Consider the following 21204-nt stretch of genomic DNA (forward strand, 5'->3'; position numbering starts at 1 on the left):
CAAGTCTTTAAATACCACATTTGCACTAAGATTGTAATTGTTTTAGATAATATTGAATATATTGCGTTTTATCTATTTCAAATGGATATGTCTAATGCTTTTAGATTACTTTGGCCTACTTCAGAATGAATGAATAATGATATTGTGTATTTTACATATTTCAAAGTATTATCATTATTTTGTTTTCATACTGTAGTGTTGGATATGATGTGTCTGCGTTATGCGTAACTGGATAACTATCGGTTGTTATTCATCCAAGGCAAAGTGAATCAAGACAAGAAACAAGTTATGATGTCTTTTTGAGGTCACCGAGTATCAGTCTTTATAAAAGGAAAACCAATATGATTGTATTGCATGCTGCTCTACACTGTGAGATTGCGAGGTTTGCCATGGAAACGGTGGACAGTGGCGCAGAGATAGTGACTGCGTGATCTGGTAGGCGAGCTAGAAATCTTCAAGCATCGCAAATGTTATTATTTTACAGAGCTGACATAATGGTGAATCGGAAAACATGGACATATTTTTTCACAACGGTAAGGGGAGGTCATGTCAAACTTGGTGGTGTTAGTCAGACCAAGTCTTCACAAGATATGGTGGACGTCGTTAAAATGAGGGTCTGATGCGATTCACTGGAGACATTTTTAGTTAGCCTACTGTGGTTAGGCTATGTCATCACGGCATTAATTCCCCTGAAAAGCAATGACAGGGTTTTCCATTCATGACATCTCACTGAATCTCTGAAACTAAACACTCCCTGTCTGCTTGCGCACTCAAGGATCTAGTGCGCTTTGGAGAAAAATAGGATTACGGATTACCTTCACTGAGACTGGAACTCTTACTCTGGATCCAATATGTCTCTAAACCGGGTTTACACGGACACGGAGCAGTCTGCAGAGGATTCTGGAGAATGTTCGGCCACAGTCTCGTCGGACAACGGGCACTGGGCAGGTCGTACGCACGAGGTGACCGTGCGCAACACCGGCTGCTGCGTGTGCCTGCCGCGCATCATGCGCCTCACCTTTGCGCCCGAGTCCCTCGAGCGGCTCTACCAGGTCTACTTCCGACGGCAGCGACAGGAGACTCTTCTCGTGCTGGTGGTGTTTGCGGCGCTTTTCAACTGCTATGTCATTGTCATGTGCGCAGTGGTGTACACGACAGACAAACGTGCAATGATCGTGGTCGCGGCAGTTGGACTTGCTGCGGATATTGTACTCTACACGCTTTGCCGACTGCGCAAGCTCCCCGCGGCGCCTGTTGTGCGCTGTGCGATACCATACATACTCTGGCTGATGATAGCCGTGCACGTGCTGTGCTACCTGGGGCTGAACTACCAGCTTTCCCCCCAGGCCAGTGACACAGCGGGCTGGCAGGCCTTCTTCAGCTTCTCTTGCTTCCTGACGCTGCCCCTGACCCTGGTCCCTCTCCTGCTGCTCACAGCTCTGTCCTGTGGGATCCATACCCTGGTGCTGGGGGTCACCATCGCCCAAAGGCACCAGGACAGCCTGCAGGGAACCATACTGCTCAGACAGGTAAAGGAGAGGTGGATGTGGGGAAAGCTTGGGATGGGGTGGGTGGAAACAAAGGTGGGCAAAAAGTGAAGGGGTGCTGGTAGGTGAGTGCTCAGAAAAATCAATGGTGTACATTTAACTCGGAAAGTATTACATTTACACTATTTTCAGTGAACATATGAGTCCCACTGAACTGGTGTTAAAATAACACTTTTGAAAGTGTTAAAGATGTAACTCTATTGCAGTGTTCCACATTCAACTCTTAAAGTTTTCAAAGGAACTTGATTGTGGTGTTTTCATAACTCTACTGTAGAGTAATATGCAACACCTACAGTGTAAAACATAACACTTGATTTAGAGTAAAATTTACTTACTTTGCTTAGTGCTGTCGCTGTTACACTTTCTCAGTGTTCAAAATTAACACCTGTAGTGTTAGAGTAAATCATTTTGGGGTGTTGTTTTAACACTATATGGTGTATAGCCTCATTTCATATTTTCCAGGGCATCTTTTCAAGGGAATTGTAGAGTTACCACCATGACTGTAATTGTTAGTGACAGAGACATGGTTATTGAATCATTTTTATTTTAAAGGTCTGTGGCTTTCACCAAGTGAGTACATAGGCGAATGCCATCATTATGCCATTAATGACAATACAATACTTATATGATTAAGACTTACTTTGAGGGCCTAGTTTCATCCTAACACAGTGGTGTTTGGAGACTCCTGGTTTTCAGGCCACACCAGGCCTGCAAGTCACATTATGCTGGCTTGCAAAGTGATATGTTATACCAATTGGAATCCAGCCAGAGTTCGGATATCCAACAGTTGGAATTTTTATTCACCCTCAACCTGCATTCAGAATGACTGTCAGGGTTGGGTGAAGTTGGTAAGAAGACTACCTAAACCATTTAAACTGGCACAATCATTTCAGTAACGGTGCAATAAATATAGCGAACTGTTTGGATTCGTTTAGAAAAATGTATGTAATTTGTCTTTGTGTAGCATGTGATTAATCAATCAAAAACACAGATATTAATAATAATCCAATAAAATAACACTGGGAGTTAATTTACTCCACTGAGTGTTCATTTCACTCTTACAACAGGACCCTGAACAGCTTCAACCCCCAAGCCATAAGATTGATAAGTAGTTAAATAGTTAACCAATAGCTACCCGGGCCAACTGCATTGACCCTTTTTGCACTAACTCTTTTGACTCATCACAAACGCTGCTGTTATTATTTATTATCTATCCTGTTGCCTAGTCACTTTATCCCTGCTTATGTGTACAAACAGTATGCACCGCAATTACCTCGTACCCCTGCACATCGACTCGTTAATCATTGTGTATTTATTCCTTGTGTTATTATTTATATATTTTTCTAATATTATGTCTTCATCTGCATTGTTGGGAAGGGCCCGTAAGTAATCTTTTCACTGTTAGTCTACAACTGTTGTCTCCAAAGCATGTGAAAAATACACTTACATTTAATTTGACTTGAATCAACACTAGAAATGGTACACTGAAAAATCAACACAGGACAATTTGCTCTGTGGGAAAGAGGACAGGCGCAACACTGGCTGGTGAGATAGAGCATGATACAGGTGAGAAGACCTGAAACACCACACACACTCCAAACTCAGCTAATCACCATTAAGTTGCCTTTGTGTGCCAGGTTATGCAAGCCAGCTGTGCAGGGATCTGTGGGACACCCTTCGAGCTGAGGGTAATTTTGGAAAATGTTGTTGAACCTGCTCACTGTACTCAGTGAGAGTTGTCACTTAGGAACACAACGCTCCCTCTGCATCCCTCACAAACTCAGTCAGTCAGGACTTAGTTTTCAGCCTCGTGTTATGTTCATCCCTTCCCACTTCCCCAGCTCCTGGCTAACTGGGTGTTGTACCTGTGTGCGGTCACTGTGGGCGTGATATCATACTACATGGCCGACAGGAAGTACCGAACGGCTTTCCTGGAGGCGCGCCAGTCCCTGGAGGTCAAACTCACCCTGGAGGAGCAGAGCACCCAGCAGGTAGATGTGTGTGCGCGTGTGTGGGCGTCTGCATCCGTGCGTTTGTTTGTGTGTATGTGTGTGCCCTGATGCCTGAGTGCCCTGTTACTGGCTGTTTCCTCTAGCTGTTAGCAGTGTGCTGTCACCTCTAGCTGTTAGCAGTGTGCTGTCACCTGTAGCTGTTAGCAGTGTGCTGTCACCCGTAGCTGTTAGTAGTGTGCTGTCACCTGTAGCTGTTAGCAGTGTGCTGTCACCCGTAGCTGTTAGCAGTGTGCTGTCACCCGTAGCTGTTAGCAGTGTGCTGTCACCTCTAGCTGTTAGCAGTGTGCTGTCACCTCTAGCTGTTAGCAGTGTGCTGTCACCTGTAGCTGTTAGCAGTGTGCTGTCACCCGTAGCTGTTAGCAGTGTGCTGTCACCTGTAGCTGTTAGCAGTGTGCTGTCACCTCTAGCTGTTAGCAGTGTGCTGTCACCTCTAGCTGTTAGCAGTGTGCTGTCACCTCTAGCTGTTAGCAGTGTGCTGTCACCTCTAGCTGTTAGCAGTGTGCTGTCACCTCTAGCTGTTAGCAGTGTGCTGTCACCTCTAGCTGTTAGCAGTGTGCTGTCACCTGTAGCTGTAAGCAGTGTGCTGTCACCTGTAGCTGTAAGCAGTGTGCTGTCACCTCTAGCTGTTAGCAGTGTGCTGTCACCTCTAGCTGTTAGCAGTGTGCTGTCACCTGTAGCTGTAAGCAGTGTGCTGTCACCTCTAGCTGTTAGCAGTGTGCTGGATAACCCAGCACTGCTCTAATTACAGTGTGTTGTCTCTGGCTCTGGTCTAATGGGCTGATTAGACAGACTGTTGTTATCTTTACAGTAGAGGCATTGTTGAGGAGGTCACATACATACTGAGGTATACAGAGGTGTGGGACCAGGGCTAATGTCTATTTCCATCACTTCCCTCTTTCTTTCTTCTCTTGCCTTTTCCTCTCTCCATTTACTGCTTTCCATTCTCTCTCTCTCATCTCCCCCTTCTCTCTCCTCTGTCTCCTGTCCCCTCACACAATCCTCTCTGTCATTACTGTCAAATTAACTGAGTCGACCCTAATTCACTGCTGCTGATGAGCCAATTATTATTGTGTCCCTTCCATCCTCTGTTATGCTTTTCCCTGACTGCTACTATTTGTAGAGCAAACAGTATGGGCCCTGGAGAGAGAGAGCGAGACAGAGGGAGAAATAAGTTAGAAAGACAGAATTCCCAGAGTGGCAAAGAGGCAATGGAGGCTTCTGGGAGACGGGTGCAGCCAGCCAATCAGAACACATGTGACTGCTTCACATTGCCATGACGACGCGGCCCTGAGAGGATGCTCACCGAAATTATACTCCTGTCTCAAACATGCAGTACGCGCTGTGCGCAGGCACGCACACACACACACACAAACACGTCTATCTCTGTCTTTGTGTGTGTGCAGGAGGAGTTGTTGCTGTCCATCCTGCCCAAACACATAGCAGAAGAGATGCTGGAGGGCATGAAGAAACAGGCTAACCAGAACGAAGTGCAGCAGTTCAACACCATGTACATGTACCGTCATGAGAACGTCAGGTTCGACAAAGTTAATATAACGTAATGCGAACGTGAAGATGTGCTATCATTCAGAAATACTCATGACAATAATCTGTACTTTAACACATGGATATTGAGCGAACCTATTAAGCAATTTAGTTCTCTCTGCCTCCCCCTTTCCCCTTTCTCTCCCCTTCTTCTCTCTCTCTCTCTCCCTCTCTCCCTCCCTCTCTCTTACAGTATCCTATTTGCTGATATAGTGGGTTTTACCCAGCTCTCCTCAGCGTGTAGTGCACAAGAGCTGGTCAAGCTGCTCAACGAACTGTTCGCCCGCTTTGACAAGCTAGCTGCTGTGAGTTTCTCTATACCAGGAATCATCAACTAGATTCAGCCACGGTCCGATTTGTTTCTGGAGTGGATGGTCGGGGAGCCAGAGCATAATTACAAATCATTTTTAAATTGCAAATTGACCGTAAAAAGCCCAAACAGATATAATATTTGACTAAACCATAATAATTTAAAGTTATTACATTTGTAAAGGATCACGTGTCTTCTCTATAGGGAATAATTGGGAATAGATTTCCAAAATGAAAATCACTTGGAGTGGATATCCTGGTGTTTGTACAGTCTTTTCTGTCCAACAATAAAAAAGTAAAAAATTATTGCTCCGAAAACTTGGGGAGCAAAATAAAAACACCCACGGACCAAATTCGGCCCACCGGCCGCCAGTTGGAGAACCCTGCTCTTTACCTTGCTTTGCCTCATGGTCGTGTTTCTCTGCCTCCTTGTGTTGTTCTCCTTATCTCTCACAGCAATACGTTATCTTAGGTGACTTTCACATTCATCCGACTCACCTATCTCTTCTATAAGGATACTTCTGCTGTCTTTAAAATACACAGTTTATTTCTCTCGCAAACACGCACAACTCATAACATACTGACATTCATATCATTCCTGTCATTGTGTCTCTCCTCTCCTCTCTCTCTATCTCCACCCTCCCTCCATACAGCAACATCACCAGTTGCGTATCAAGATCCTGGGAGACTGTTACTACTGTATCTGTGGCCTGCCTGATTACCGTGATGACCACGCAGCCTGTTCCATCATGATGGGCCTGGCCATGGTGGAGGCCATCTCGTAAGTGAGGGGAAGGAGGAGAGGAAGGAAAAGGAGGAGGAAGGGGGGAAGAAGGGTGGGATAGGTGGGAGAGGAGGGTGGAAGAGTGAGCATGAGGGATGTACAATTTAGAAAAGGATAGCATTTAGAAAAACTGAATTGAATTAACCCCTTTTCCGTCCAAACTCAGGTATGTGCGTGAGAAGACTAAGACAGAGGTTGACATGCGTGTGGGGGTGCACACAGGCACTGTGCTGGGAGGGGTGCTGGGACAGAGGAGGTGGCAGTTTGATGTCTGGTCCACTGATGTCACTGTGGCCAACAAGATGGAGTCAGGAGGGATACCTGGGTAAGAAATGTACAGCAAGACCACTGGCCCTGGGAGAGGTCACTAGTAATGTCTCTGAGTGTCACTTTCATTGCCAAGAGGGTACATAGACAGTGTGTGTCTATGGGTGTGCATGTTCTCCAGGCGTGTCCACATCTCCCAGAGCACCATGGAGTGTCTGCATGGAGAGTTTGACCTGGAGCCGGGGAACGGAGGGGAGAGGTGTGAGTACCTGCTGGAGAAAGGCATAGATACCTACCTGGTGCTGTTCTCCAAGGAAACCACCCAGGTCAACGGACTCAACAGGGTAGTAAGTGATGACCTCTCTGTCTGGCCTGGTTCTATAAATTAAATGTTTTATATTCCTCTCTCTGTCTGGCCTGGTTCTGTAAATTAAATGTTTTATATTGCTCTCTCTCTGTCTCTCCCCACTCCTCATTTTTCAGAATAGAAACTCTCCCCAGTTGATTAACACCACAGAGACCAATGGGAGCGTCAGTTCGGTCCGGGGCACGCCCAGAGAGCGCAAACAGGAAGCAAAAACACAGGTACACCTAACCCCTAACTTCCATCTTTTCTTTTAAGATTTTGATTAGATTTGACTAATTGTATGAATTTAACTACGAGCCTATCCATGACCTCTTCTGACCTGTGTTGCCTAGGTGACGAGCCCTCAGCGTCAAATAAAAAAGAAAGTGGATGCCAGGGAGAGTGAACAGGAGCTGAACAGACTACTGCACCTGGAGCTGCTGGCGAGAGAGAACGAAGAGACGTAAGAGAGGAGGAGAAGGGGAAAGGGAGGATAGGCTGGAGGGACAAAGCAAAGAAGAGGGAAAAGTATATACTCATCCATCTCTCACTCTTTCGATCTCTCTCTCTTTCTATCAGTGCGAAGGAGCGTCGGACCAACCCTGTGTCCCTACAGTTTGTGGATGGGGAGTTGGAGGGGCGTTACTCTGCAGAGAAAGAAAGACAGAGTGGTGTAGCTTTCTGCTGCAGCTGCCTGGTCCTCTTTTTCACTGCAGGCATGGAGGTCCTCATAGACCCAATGTGAGTTCACACATTATATTCAACACAAAATATTAAATATACTTTACTACAACATAAACTCAACAAAAAAAGAAACGTCCCTTTTTCAGGACCCTGTCTTTCAAACATAATTCGTAAAAATCCAAATATCTTCACAGATCTTCATTGTAAAGGGTTTAAACACTGTTTCCCAAAATTGCAGAACTTGCAGAACGGCGTAAAGTTCTGTATCCAATTTTCAAGGAAAATAGATTAAAAGGGAAACGAGTAGCTCTCGTCATCGATAAACTATATATTGATAACCAGTTGTTCAGAGACACAAAGACTAGTCCATGGTTATTTAAAAAATTACAAAGTTCTTATAGACGGGGAAAATTATTTAACACAATTCTAGCCCGGTTATGGATTGTAACAATAAAATAGAAATCTATATTTTTTATTGATCTTCAAATATAACTAATTGGAACACACTGTCACTAATTCAACATGGTGAAGATAAAAACTCAGTTAACAGAAGGCACAGTATGTGTGGATGGTGTGGTGTGTTTATTTATTTGTTTTATGTTTTTTGTTATATTTGGGAAAGTGTGGCGTTGAGTGACCTTGTACCTAGCCGGTGGGGCTTCCGGTGGGCTGCCCCCACCCAGGCAGTGGCAGTGCTGGCAACACTAGCTGCAGTAACCCATGGGGAGGGGGTCACACTCGGACATTCAGAGAGGGGGCATATTATTGTGGCCCTGGTGGCACAAAATCATAAGTCTGACTACATGGAGATGCTTGGGAATATGGTCAATACGGGGGACCGTGTTGTGGGTGTTTCAGGGAAAAGGTGTACATTTGGCCTCCATCATCTAGGATGTGACAATGGTTAATAAAGTCTCTCAATTTCAGCCCATTTTTTTGCACAATTTTAGATGAAGTTGGGTGGAAAAGGGACTGGCACGGCGAAATATATTTCTCCATGGGCAAAGAAATTCTAAAGGAGGGATGGTTTTAATTAATAGTAATTTTGATCCAAATGTGCAAATTGTCCAAACAGATCATCAAGGTAGATGGATTATTTTAAATATGTTATCGGACAATAAACAGATATGGCTTATTAACCTATATGGTCCAAATAATGATGATCCAAGCTTCTTTGAAAATATATATAAGAATTTATCAACTCTACAAGCAACACTAGACTATTATCATGGTGGGAGATTTTAATACGGTCTTAAATACCTCTATGAACCGGAAAGGAAATCACACTACAAACTATCACCCTCAGGCACTTAAGGAAATCATGAATGTCATGGATATATTGGAATTAGTGGATATATGGAGACTTAAATACCCTGACCTAGTGAGATATACATGGCGGAGGCTTAATCAAGCTAGTCGTCTTGACTACTTTCTTATGCCATTCTCTCTGGCACCAAAAGTTTAAAAAGTGTTGATAGGGGACAGAATGTGGTCAGATCATCACATAATTGGCATATATATTACTCTTACAGAATTTCCACGTGGGCGAGGATATTGGAAATGTAATCAAAGCCTACTAGATGATAAATTGTTTAGAACTAGGACAGAAGAATTTATAGCTGACTTTTTCAGACATAACATAGGTACAGCAGATCCCCTTATTGTATGGGACACTTTTAAATGTGTCTTTAGAGGCCATGCAATTCAGTACTCATCTATAAAACAAAAGCAATTTAGATCAAAAGAGTCCATATTAACAAAGGAAAATTGGAGGACTAACAGTACAGTTAGATAGCAATTAAAACTGTACCATAGAGGCTAGAGTAAAAACAAAAAGAAATGGAGGAACTTATTCAAGAAAGATCCAGTGTAATATATTATAAAAATAAAGCGAACTGGATGGAATATGGGGGAAAATGCACCAAATTCTTTTTCAATTTTCAATATAGAAATGCTACCAAAAAAATGTATTGAAACTTGTTACAAATGATGGAGTCACGCATGATTCACCAAATTATATTTTGAAAGAGGAAGTAAAGTACTTTAAGAATATGTTTTCGTTTCAGTCTCCTACATCTCCACTAACTGAAACTAATTGTATGGATTTTTTTCCTAATAATAATGTAAAATTAACATCTGTACAGAAAGAATCATGTGAAGGCCAAATTACAGAGGAGGAACTTCTTGATGTAACTGGGGCCTTTAAGGCTGGGAAAACTCCATGGCTGGATGGCATACCAGTGGAAGTATACCATTTTTTTTTTAAATATATACTCAGAGGACCTTTATTAGCATGTTTTAACCACTCCTATATAAATGGTAGATTATCAGACACGCAACATGGTCTGATATCATTATTACTGAAACAGGACCCAAGTGGTATATATAAAGATCCAGTCCATTAAAAAAAATGGAGACCTCTTACACTTCAGTGTTGTGATGCAAAAATCCTAGCAAAATGCTTGCCGCATAGAATTAAAAAAGTATTGTCAGATGTTATTCATCCTAATCAGACAGGTTTTTTTACATGGATGATACATTGGAGATAATATAAGACAAGTACTGGGAACAATGGAATACTATGAAATATCGGGGACACCAGGCCTGGTTTTCATAGCTGATTTTGAAAAGGCTTTTGATAAAGTACGACTGGCGTTTATATATAAATGCCTAGAATATTTCAATTTTGGGTAATCTCTTATAAAATGGGTTAAAGTTATGTCTAGTAACCCTAGGTGTAAAATAGTAAATAATGGCTACATCTCAGAAAGTTTAAAACTATCTAGAGGAGTAAAACAAGGTTGTCTACTATCGGCATATCTATTTATTATTGCCATCGAAATGTTAGCTGTTAAAATTAGATCAAACAATAATATTAAGGGATTAGAAATCCGTGGCTTAAAAACTAAGGTGTCATTGTACGCTGATGATTCATGTTTTCTTTTAAAACCACAATTAGAATCTCTCCACGGCCTCATAGAGGATCTAGATACTTTTGCTATCCTCTCTGGATTAAAACCAAATTATGATAAGTATTATCAATATTACGTATTGGATCACTAAAAAATGCAAATTTTACATTACCGTGTAGTTTACCAATTAAATGGTCTGACGGAAGTGTGGACATACTCAGTATAAAAATCCCAAAAGAAAGAAATGATCTCACTCCAATAAATGTTTATAGAAAGTTAGCAAAAATAGATAAGATCTTGCTACCATGGAAAGGAAAATACCTGTCTATTTGTGGAAAAATCACCCTGATTAACTCTTTAGTCATATCACAGTTTACCTATTTGCTTATGGTTTTGCCTACACCTAGTGACCTGCTTTTTAAATTATATGAACAAAAAATATTCAATTTTATTTGGAACGGCAAGCCAGACAAAATTAAAAAGGTCTATTATATAACGAATATGAATTCGGAGGGCAGAAATTATTAAACATTAAAGCATTAGACCTCTCACTAAAGGTATTAGTCATACAAAAGTTATACTTAAATCCAAACTGGTTCTCTAGTAAATTGGTAGGAATGTCTCATCCTATGTTCAAGAATGGCCTTTTTCCCTTTATTCAGATTACACCTGCTCACTTTCGGTTGTTTGAAAAGGAAATAATCTCCAAAATATTGTTATTTTTTAAACAAGCCTTAAAAAGTTGGTTTCAATTTCAGTTTAATCCACCAGAAAAGACAGAACAAATAATACAACAAATATTGTGGTTAAACTCAAATATACTAATTGATTTTTTTTAAATGTATTTTTCGAAGAAATGTTTAAAAAAGGTATAATTTTAGTTATTGATATCATAAATAGGACTGGTGGAGTTATGTCACCCATGCAGCTAACACAGACATATGGAAATGTCTGCTCTACCCAAAATTACAACCAATTAATTGCAGCATTACCACAAAAATGGAAGAGGCAAGTAGAAGGGGGAAAAAGTAAGGAACTTGTATGTCGGCCCTGTATTAAAGAGCATAAATGGGTAAAGAAAAGTGTGATAAATAAAAACATATACCAATTTTATTTAAGGACCAAAAAATTGACAGCTGTGCCATATAAATTGCAAAATAGTTGGGAAGAGATTTTCGATGTACCCATTCCATGGCACATGGTTTATGAATTGATATCCAAAACAACGCCGGATTCCAAACTTCAAATTGTTCCATTTAAATTACTATACAAAATTCTTGCAACCAATAGAATGTTATATATATATGGGGGATACAATCTTCCCAGCTATGCAGATTTTGCTGTGAGGAGGCAGAGTCATTAGATCATTTATTTTGGTATTGTCCATATGTAGCTCGTTTTTGGTCACAGGTTCAGGAATGGCTGAAGAATTGCAACATTTCCCTAGAACTAACGCTGCAGATAGCAGTACTGGGTGATTTGAAAAGCCATAGTCAATCAATCAATAATATAATAATTATTTTAGCAAAAAAAAATTTTTTTAATTTACAGTCTGTTGTAGAAGCTATGAGAATAGAAAGGTTCAGTACTTTTGTGAAGCATCACAGCACAGTTGAAAAATATATGACAAATAGAATGGATGATGTTGAGAGATACACGCAACAAGGTCTGATATCATTATTACTGAAACAGGACTCAAGTGGTGTATATATAAAGATCCAGTCCATTTAAAAAATTGGAGACCTCTTACACGTCATTGTTGTGATGCAGGTTTTTTTTACGTGGACGATACATTGGAGATAATATAAGACAAGTACTGGAAACTTTCCATATGTCTGTGTTAGCTGCATGGGTGACATAACTCCAGCAGTCCTATTTATGAAGGGTGGGACTAATAACAAGATAACCAATGTAACACATACGGGGTCTGTAAAATGTATATAGGTTCAGAAATGTTGTGAAATAGCACAGTTACAAATAGAAATCAAACTGGATGGACATCATAAATAGAGGAAGGACTAAAAACAAACAAAATATAACTATTGTAAAATAGATTGTGTCTGTAAAATGTGTATAAGAGGTATAAATTGAAGGTAGAAGCCTAAGTGTTTATTAGTTTACGCCAATTGGGGGAAGGGTGGTAGGGTTTGAGGGGAATAATAAAGGTATATTCCTAGAAAAGTATGTATATCTATATAGGTATGTGTATGTATATACAGTGGGGCAAAAAAGTATTTAGTCAGCCACCAATTGTGCAAGTTCTCCCACTTAAAAAGATGAGAGAGGCCTGTAATTTTCATCATAGGTACACTTCAACTATGACAGACAAAATGAGAAAAAAAATTCCAGAAAATCACATTGTAGGATTTTTAATGAATTTATTTGCAAATTATGGTGGAAAATAAGTATTTGGCCACCTACAAACAAGCAAGATTTCTGGCTCTCACAGACCTGTAACTTCTTCTTTAAGAGGCTCCTCTGTCCTCCACTCGTTACCTGTATTAATGGCACCTGTTTGAACTTGATATCAGTATAAAAGACCTGTCCACAACCTCAAACAGTCACACTCCAAACTCCACTATGGCCAAGACCAAAGAGCTGTCAAAGGACACCAGAAACAAAATTGTAGACCTGCACCAGGCTGGGAAGACTGAATCTGCAATAGGTAAGCAGCTTGGTTTGAAGAAATCAACTGTGGGAGCAATTATTAGGAAATGGAAGACATACAAGACCACTGATAATCTCTCTCGATCTGGGGCTCCACGCAAGATCTCACCCCGTGGGGTCAAAATGATCACAAGAACGGTGAGCAAAAATCCCAGAACCACACGGGGGGACCTAGTGAATGACCTGCAGAGAGCTGGGACCAAAGTAACAAAGCCTACCATCAGTAACACACTACGCCGCCAGGGACTCAAATCCTGCAGTGCCAGACGTGTCCCCCTGCTTAAGCCAGTACATGTCCAGGCCCGTCTGAAGTTTGCTAGAGAGCATTTTGATGATCCAGAAGAAGATTGGGAGAATGTCATATGGTCAGATGAAACCAAAATAGAACTTTTTGGTAAAAACTCAACTCGTCGTGTTTGGAGGACAAAGAATGCTGAGTTGCATCCAAAGAACACCATACCTATTGTGAAGCATGGGGGTGGAAACATCATGCTTTGGGGCTGTTTTTCTGCAAAGGGACCAGGACGACTGATCGGTGTAAAGGAAAGAATGAATGGGGCCATGTATTGTGAGATTTTGAGTGAAAACCTCCTTCCATCAGCAAGGGCATTGAAGATGAAACGTGGCTGGGTCTTTCAGCATGACAATGATCCCAAACACACCGCCCGGGCAACGAAGGAGTGGCTTCGTAAGAAGCATTTCAAGGTCCTGGAGTGGCCTAGCCAGTCTCCAGATCTCAACCCCATAGAAAATCTTTGGAGGGAGTTGAAAGTCCGTGTTGCCCAGCAACAGCCCCAAAACATCACTGCTCTAGAGGAGATCTGCATGGAGGAATGGGCCAAAATACCAGCAACAGTGTGTGAAAACCTTGTGAAGACTTACAGAAAACGTTTGACCTCTGTCATTACCAACAAAGGGTATATAACAAAGTATTGAGATAAACTTTTGTTATTGACCAAATACTTATTTTCCACCATAATTTGCAAATAAATTCATAAAAAATCCTACAATGTGATTTTCTGGATATTGTTTTTCTCATTTTGTCTGTCATAGTTGAAGTGTACCTATGATGAAAATTACAGGCCTCTCTCATCTTTTTAAGTGGGAGAACTTGCACAATTGGTGGCTGACTAAATACTTTTTTGCCCCACTGTATGTGTATATGTATGTATACGTGTATGTATATGGATATATATAATTACCCCAAAAAGATATGGGGGATTGGAAATGATGCAGACAATTACATTGATGGACGCAACAATCTTTACGCAATATTAAGCTGATCCACCCCTTAAAGAAATCATTTAAAAAAAACACTGTTTCCTATGCTTGTTCAATGAACCATAAACAATTAATGAACATGCACCTGTGTAACGGATGTTAAGACACTAACAGCTTACAGACGGTAGGCAATTAAGGTCACAGTTATGAAAACTTAGTACTCTAAAGAGGAATTTCTACTGTCACTGAAAAACACCAAAAGAAAGATGCCCAGGGTTCCTGCTCATCTGCGTGAACGTGCCTTAGGCATGCTGCAAGGAGGCATGAGGACTGCAGATGTGGCCAGGGCAATAAATTGCAATGTACGTACTGTGAGACGCCTAAGACAGCACTACAGGGAGACAGGACGGACAGCTGATCGTCCTCACAGTGGCAGACCACGTGTAACAATGCCTGCACAGGATCGGTACATCCGAACATCACACCTGCGGGACAGTTACAAGATGGCAACAACAACTCCCTGAGTTACACCAGGAACGCACAATCCCTCCATCAGTGCTCAGACTGTCTGCAATAGGCTGAGAGAGGCTGGACTGAAGGCCTGCTGTAGGCCTGCTGTAAGCCAGATCCTCACCAGACATCACCGGCAACAACGTCGCCCATGGGCACAAACCCACCGTTGCTGGACCAGACAGGACTGGCAAAAAGTGCTCTTCACTGACGAGTCGCGGTTTTGTCTTACCAGGGGTGATGGTCCGATTCGCGTTTATCGTCGAAGGAATGAGCATTACACCGAGGCCTGTACTCTGGAGCGGGATCGATTTGGAGGTGGAGGGTCCGTCATGGTCTGGGGCGGTGTGTCACAGCATCATCGGACTGAGCTTGTTGTCATTGCAGGCAATCTCAACGCTGTGCGTTACAGGGAAGACATCCTCCTCCCTTATGTGGTACCGTTCCTGCAGGCTCATCCTGACATGACCCTCTAGCCTGACAATGCCACCAGCCATACTGCTCGTTCTGTGCGTGATTTCCTACAAGACAGGAATGTTAGTGTTCTGCCATGGCCAGCGAAGAGCCCGGATCTCCCATTGAGCACATCTGGAACCTGTTGTATCGGAGGGTGAGGGCTAGGGCCATCCCCCCCCAGAAATGACCATGAACTTGCAGGTGCCTTGGTGGAAGAGTGGGGTAACATCTCACAGCAAGAACTGGCAAATCTGGTGCAGTCCATGAGGAGGAGATGCACTGCAGTACCTAATGCAGCTGGTGGCCACACCAGATACTGACTGTTACTTTTGATTTTGACCCCTCCTTTGTTCAGGGACACATTATTCCATTTCTGTTAGTCACATGTCTGTGGAACTTGTTCAGTTTATGTTTCAGATGTTGAATCTTGTTATGTTCATACAAATATTTACACATAAAATAAAAAATAAATGCACTTGACAGTGAGAGGTGTTTCTTTTTTGCTAAGTTTAGTATGTGTGCATCTGTCTGACAGGCTGGTAGTGAACTATGTGACCCTGGCGATTGGAGAGGGGTTGCTGCTCATTCTCACTATCTGCTCCATGGCTGCCGTCTTCCCTCGTGTGAGTCTCCTCCTCTGATGATGATAATGATGGAGGTGGTGATGATAATGGCAGTGATGATGGTGATTTATAATGTTTGTCTGTGTCTGTGTAAAAGATGTTCTCGAAGAGGCTCGTGTCGTTCTCGATGTGGATCGATCGAACCCGTTGGGCACGGAACACCTGGGCCATGGCAGCCATCTTTGTTTTAACCATGGCCGAGATTGCCGATATGGTAAGCCAATTTTTTCAGCTTGTGTGTGTTCTTACCTTGTTGCTATCATACTCTTCAGTGCCTTCTAAACAGTTTGTGTCTGAGTACCTATCCGGTTGTGACAAGATGGAGTACAGCTACGACCGGAAGTGATTTTTTTGTAACAGGTTAGGAGAGCATTTTAGCTAACCCTAACCATTTTCCTAACCTTAACCTGCTATGTTAATTGTCCTAACCTGCTGCGTAAGTTCTCCTAACCTGCTGCAAAAAAATCACTTTCAGTCGTAGCTATATACCACCAGAGAGGAAGAGGCGAAGCAACAGGGTTCCCTCTCACCAAAATCTGTCCAAAGCCCAATGCGTTTCTATGGGCTTATTTTGGACTTAAGCTTGTCGCCTGTCTTCCCGCCTTTGGGACAACAACTCCCATTGTTAGGGCGGAGACATGAGCATTTCATCATTATATACAGGTTTCTGATACCACGTAGTCAAAACCTACCCATCCCCATAGGGGTCCATTACAGAGAGTTAGCTGTCTCTCACTGCCTGCACGCTCATTTGGAAGGCCCAACAGGGACAGCCTGTTCCACACTTTACTGCTTTTTCTGTTAGGCAGGAACAGGACTCCCAAATGTCAAGAGAGGAATTATCAGTGGTGCAGAGATGTCTAGTGGAGTGTGGAGCATAGAGAATGTGCGGCCACTGCAATGTTGCCCAAATTATGCTTGAGTTAAAATATTGCTTTAGTTTGTTTTTGTTTAAATGTTACACTGACGTTTTTGTAGCATTATATGTTAACATAGCATTAGGGAAGTTATAGTGCATGCCATTACTGGAATATTGCCTTAGTTTATCGATTGAACATTTCTCACCCCAACCCCTCTTGACATTGTAGCTGAGCTGTGTCCAGCCTCCCTTCCTGTTCCTCAACACCAGTGCTGGCCTCAGCAGGGAGTCTCTAGGTGATGGAGGTTGCGCAGAAAACCCTAAACACTACAGCTATATGGCAGTGCTGTCGCTTGTGGCGACCACCATGCTGGTGCAGGTGAGCCACCTGGTCAAGCTGGGGCTCATGCTGCTGGTCATTGTGGCAACGGGCGCCGTCAACATCTACAGCTGGAGGGATATCTACGACACGTATGACTTCATACGATTCACCAGCTACAGGTGAGGAACTATAATCCCTCAAGTGGTGCTAAAAACATGTACTTACATGGTAGTTATATTGGCAGGTAAAGTAGAAAGCTGTGGATACTCAATATGTTCTCTCTCCCTCTCGCATCCTCAGGATGTCTATAGTCCCTTCCAAGTACCTGATGACAGTGATGATCATGATCATGATGATCTGCTTCTACTACTTTGCCAGACATGTGGGTTACTTCCTCCTGAACATCCTCACAATCACACCTCCGATTCACATTGAGTCAGACTTCCATGAGCATCAGCCTCTAACTCATCAATAATACAAACTGAGAAAGACTTGCTGTTGTTACTGATCCCCCTGACAGCACTAGTCTGTATGAGCTTGCTTAAAACACTCCCTCTCTTTCTTTCACTCCACCCTCCTCTTTTTCAACAGGTGGAGAGGCAGTCGCGGAAGCTTTTCCTTTGGAAGATTGAGGTGCATGACCAGAAGGAGAGGGTGTTTGAGATGAGGCGCTGGAATGAAGCGCTGGTCACCAACATGCTGCCTGAACATGTAGCCAAACACTTCTTGGGTTCTAAGAAGAGAGACGAGGTGAGAGAGGGAAGGGGGAGTAGACAGAGAGAGAGGGACAATTAAAATACAAACAAGAATGGAGAGAGACTCAAAGAGACAGCATTAAAATACAGGAAATTGTAAAAGGATGTATGACGAGCTTGAGTGTTTTTCTTACCCATCAATTTTGTTTCTCCTCTGTAGGAGCTGTACAGCCAGTCATACGATGAGATAGGAGTGATGTTTGCCTCCATCCCCAACTTCTCAGACTTCTACACAGAGGAGGGCATCAACAATGGGGGCATAGAGTGTCTGAGGATCCTCAATGAGATTATCTCTGACTTTGACAGTGTGAGTGATCTCTGTGTGTGTGTGTGTGTGTGTGTGTGATTTAGTACAGTAACGGGATAATTAATTTCCTTGGTCCCCTGCCAGCTGTTGGACAGGAATGAGTTCCGCTTCATCACTAAGATTAAGACTATAGGAAGCACCTACATGGCTGCGTCTGGAGTCACACCCGAGAGCAACACCAATGGATACTGCAACCGCCCGGTAACCACAGCAACTGACAACACAGAATACATCATCAAGCTTAATGTATATCAGCATGACTAATGGTGTTGATGATGATAATGATGAAGGCTCTATTTCTCCCCTTCAGATAGAGGAACAGTCATTGTTAGAACGTTGGCAGCACTTAGCTGACCTGGCAGACTTTGCTCTGGCCATGAAGGTCACTCTCACCAAACTCAACGACCAATCCTTCAACAACTTCATGCTACGCATCGGTAAGTGTGTGCGTGTGCGTGTGAGCGTGTGTGTGTTTGAGTGACATGTCTCTTCCTCTTAGGTCTGAATAAGGGCTCGGTTTTGGCTGGAGTGATTGGAGCTCGTAAACCTCATTATGACATCTGGGGCAACACAGTCAATGTAGCCAGCAGAATGGAGTCTACAGGGGTGATGGGCAACATCCAGGTAACACACATTTCCTCACCTGTCTACTACCTTCCTCTCTTTCCCCCTTATTTTCCCACCTCAGTCTTTTCCCATCTTCTCCTCTCTTTTATCTTGATAAACAGTTTTCCTTCTACGTCCTATAATGTCCCATTTTTATCCGTCATTACCCTATGATGTGCTTCCCCCAGGTGGTGGAGGACTGTTACGACATCCTAAAGGAGTACGGATTCCGCTTCGTCAGGAGAGGCCCCATCTTCGTCAAGGGGAAGGGGGAGCTACTAACCTTCTTCATGAAAGGGAAAGACAAAACTAGTAGCAACGGCACCGGTCCCACCACTACTACTGCCCTTCCTCACCAAGTAGTGGACCATTCCTGATCCTGACCCACACCTGCTGAAACAACAGACAGTAGAGATTACACACGGATTCATCATTCTTATGTAACATACTCTAGACATGCTATGACAGATCAAACTTAAAAATCATAGACAAGTGTACAGTTAATGCATAGGCAAGCATACTGTTTCGACAGGCTAAGAAAACAAAAACACACTCAATTCTGTACTCCAGTAGCCGCTTCTGGATTCTATGGTAACTGATAGTTCAAGTGAAAAATCATACCTTTTGATGGGTGGGTACATGTACAAAATATGAGCTTTTGTGTATATATTTAGATATAGGCAACTACTTCATAGAACAACATATCACTACACCCTAAGTTCATATTGACATCAACTAAACTCACTAGTGTGACAGTTTGCCTTCAGTATGATTATCCTCTGTTCTTTTATTGTTTTTAAACAGTCAAGCTCTGGTTTTGTAAGATAATGCGCTTGAATGATTTTGTATTTATAATGTGTTGATAAAAAATGTTTTCATTAACTTTTATGCGGTTTGTGTGCAGTGGCGATTTTTTTACTCTTGGTGGGGCAAACAAAAAATAGTGGGCTGCTTGCCAGCTAAGCCACAACACAACTGTAAACAATACATGAATTGCACTATAACGGTGACAAACGTGACAATCGGTGCCCACAAACTGTTAGGGCCTACATAAAGCTGTCCCAACAGCAGAGTCCCAACACCTTACCACTGCTACACCTGGCTTTCATCTGAGACTTGTATGGCAGCAAAACAGCTCATTCAGCCTCATTTACTGCCTTTTTAAAAAACATAGCTGATATGGCTGACTTGCTTAAACAAATGTGGTTTATACTGACAATTGAGATGTACAAACTATGGCATAAGGGGATGACAAGCGGATAAGAGGCAATCTGTAATTTAAATTAAGACATTAATGAGCGAGTGACGGCGGAAATAGTCAACAACTATTTTTTCAGCACTTTTGAAATGTACAGCGACAGAATTCAGAACATGGGCCGTTCTTACAGTGTACTCCCTGTAAAACAAATCAGAACCGTGGGATAAATAAAATCGGCATATAAAACAGACAATGAAAGCTCTTACAATATTTAGATGATTACATTTTTCTAAACCAGGTTATAGGCTGCATGTGCACCACCAAGTTAGAACTGAAGAGGTGAAAATAGCACAAATTATTAGGGTGAGGCACATTGAACACTGTTTGGGTCGTTGCATGTCAAAAAAGATACACATCATATAACACTACTTGACGTGTTAAATAAGCTTTTAATTTGACACTTCAAATAAAAAATTATATAATAGAATTGTGTTATTTAACCAGGTAGGCAAGTTGAGAACAGGTTCTCATTTACAATTGCGACCTGGCCAAGATAAAGCAAAGCAGTTCGACACATACAACAACACAGAGTTACACATGGAATAAAACAAACATACAGTCAATAATACAGAAGAAAAATAAGTCTATATACAATGTGAGCAAATGAGGTGAGATAAGGGAGGTAAAGGCAAAAAAAAGGCCATGGTGGCAAGGTAAATACAATATAGCAAGTAAAACACTGGAATGGTAGATTTGCAGTGGAAGAATGTGCAAAGTAGAAATAGAAATAATGGGGTTCAAAGGAGCAAAATAAATAAATACAGTAGGGGAAGAGGTAGTTGTTTGGGCTAAATTATAGATGGGCTATGTACAGGTGCAGTAATCTGTGAGCTGCTCTGACAGCTGGTGCTTAAAGCTAGTGAGGGAGATAAGTGTTTCCAGTTTCAGAGATTTTTGTAGTTCGTTCCAGTCATTGGCAGCAGAGAACTGGAAGGAGAGGCGGCCAAAGGAGGAATGTTGTGTGTGCTGAATTTTCACGTGCAAGCCAAGCGCCACCACTACTATCAGTAGCACTGTCAAAGCTGTACAAAAAAGGTTGGCAAACAAGCACACACCGGGCCACGAACAATGTGTTTACAATACCGCGTGGGTGAAAATAGACCAAATTATTAGAGTAAGGCACATGGTCTACTAACAGCTTACTACACAACATACACTTATTATTACTGTCTTGGCTACAGTATACATATCCCTTGCATATTACATCCTTACGCAGC

At 42.3% G+C, this 21204-nt stretch overlaps 1 protein-coding gene across 2 annotated transcripts; it reads left to right on the forward strand.

Moving 5' to 3' along the window:
• The first annotated feature begins 735 nt into the window (after positions 1-735).
• On the forward strand, positions 736-19617 carry LOC139582852 (adenylate cyclase type 3-like). Of its 2 annotated transcripts, none has more exons than XM_071413241.1 (20): positions 736-1529; positions 3389-3538; positions 4963-5093; positions 5295-5406; positions 6064-6191; positions 6361-6519; positions 6643-6805; positions 6945-7046; positions 7161-7270; positions 7387-7548; positions 15793-15880; positions 15978-16094; positions 16969-17240; positions 17362-17443; positions 17653-17811; positions 17977-18123; positions 18208-18324; positions 18434-18560; positions 18623-18747; positions 18918-19617. In XM_071413241.1, the coding sequence occupies exons 1-20, from the start codon at positions 852-854 to the stop codon at positions 19104-19106; spliced, it is 3318 nt and encodes a 1105-aa protein (XP_071269342.1). In that variant the 5' UTR covers positions 736-851; the 3' UTR covers positions 19107-19617. The 2 variants fall into 2 exon arrangements, with proteins under 2 accessions (XP_071269342.1, XP_071269341.1); XM_071413240.1 differs by having other exon boundaries at positions 737-1529; positions 6643-6808.
• Positions 19618-21204: the final 1587 nt, after the last annotated feature.

This window comes from Salvelinus alpinus, chromosome 8 (assembly GCF_045679555.1).
Source record: "Salvelinus alpinus chromosome 8, SLU_Salpinus.1, whole genome shotgun sequence".
In the NCBI taxonomy this organism is placed as follows: Eukaryota; Metazoa; Chordata; class Actinopteri; order Salmoniformes; family Salmonidae; genus Salvelinus; species Salvelinus alpinus.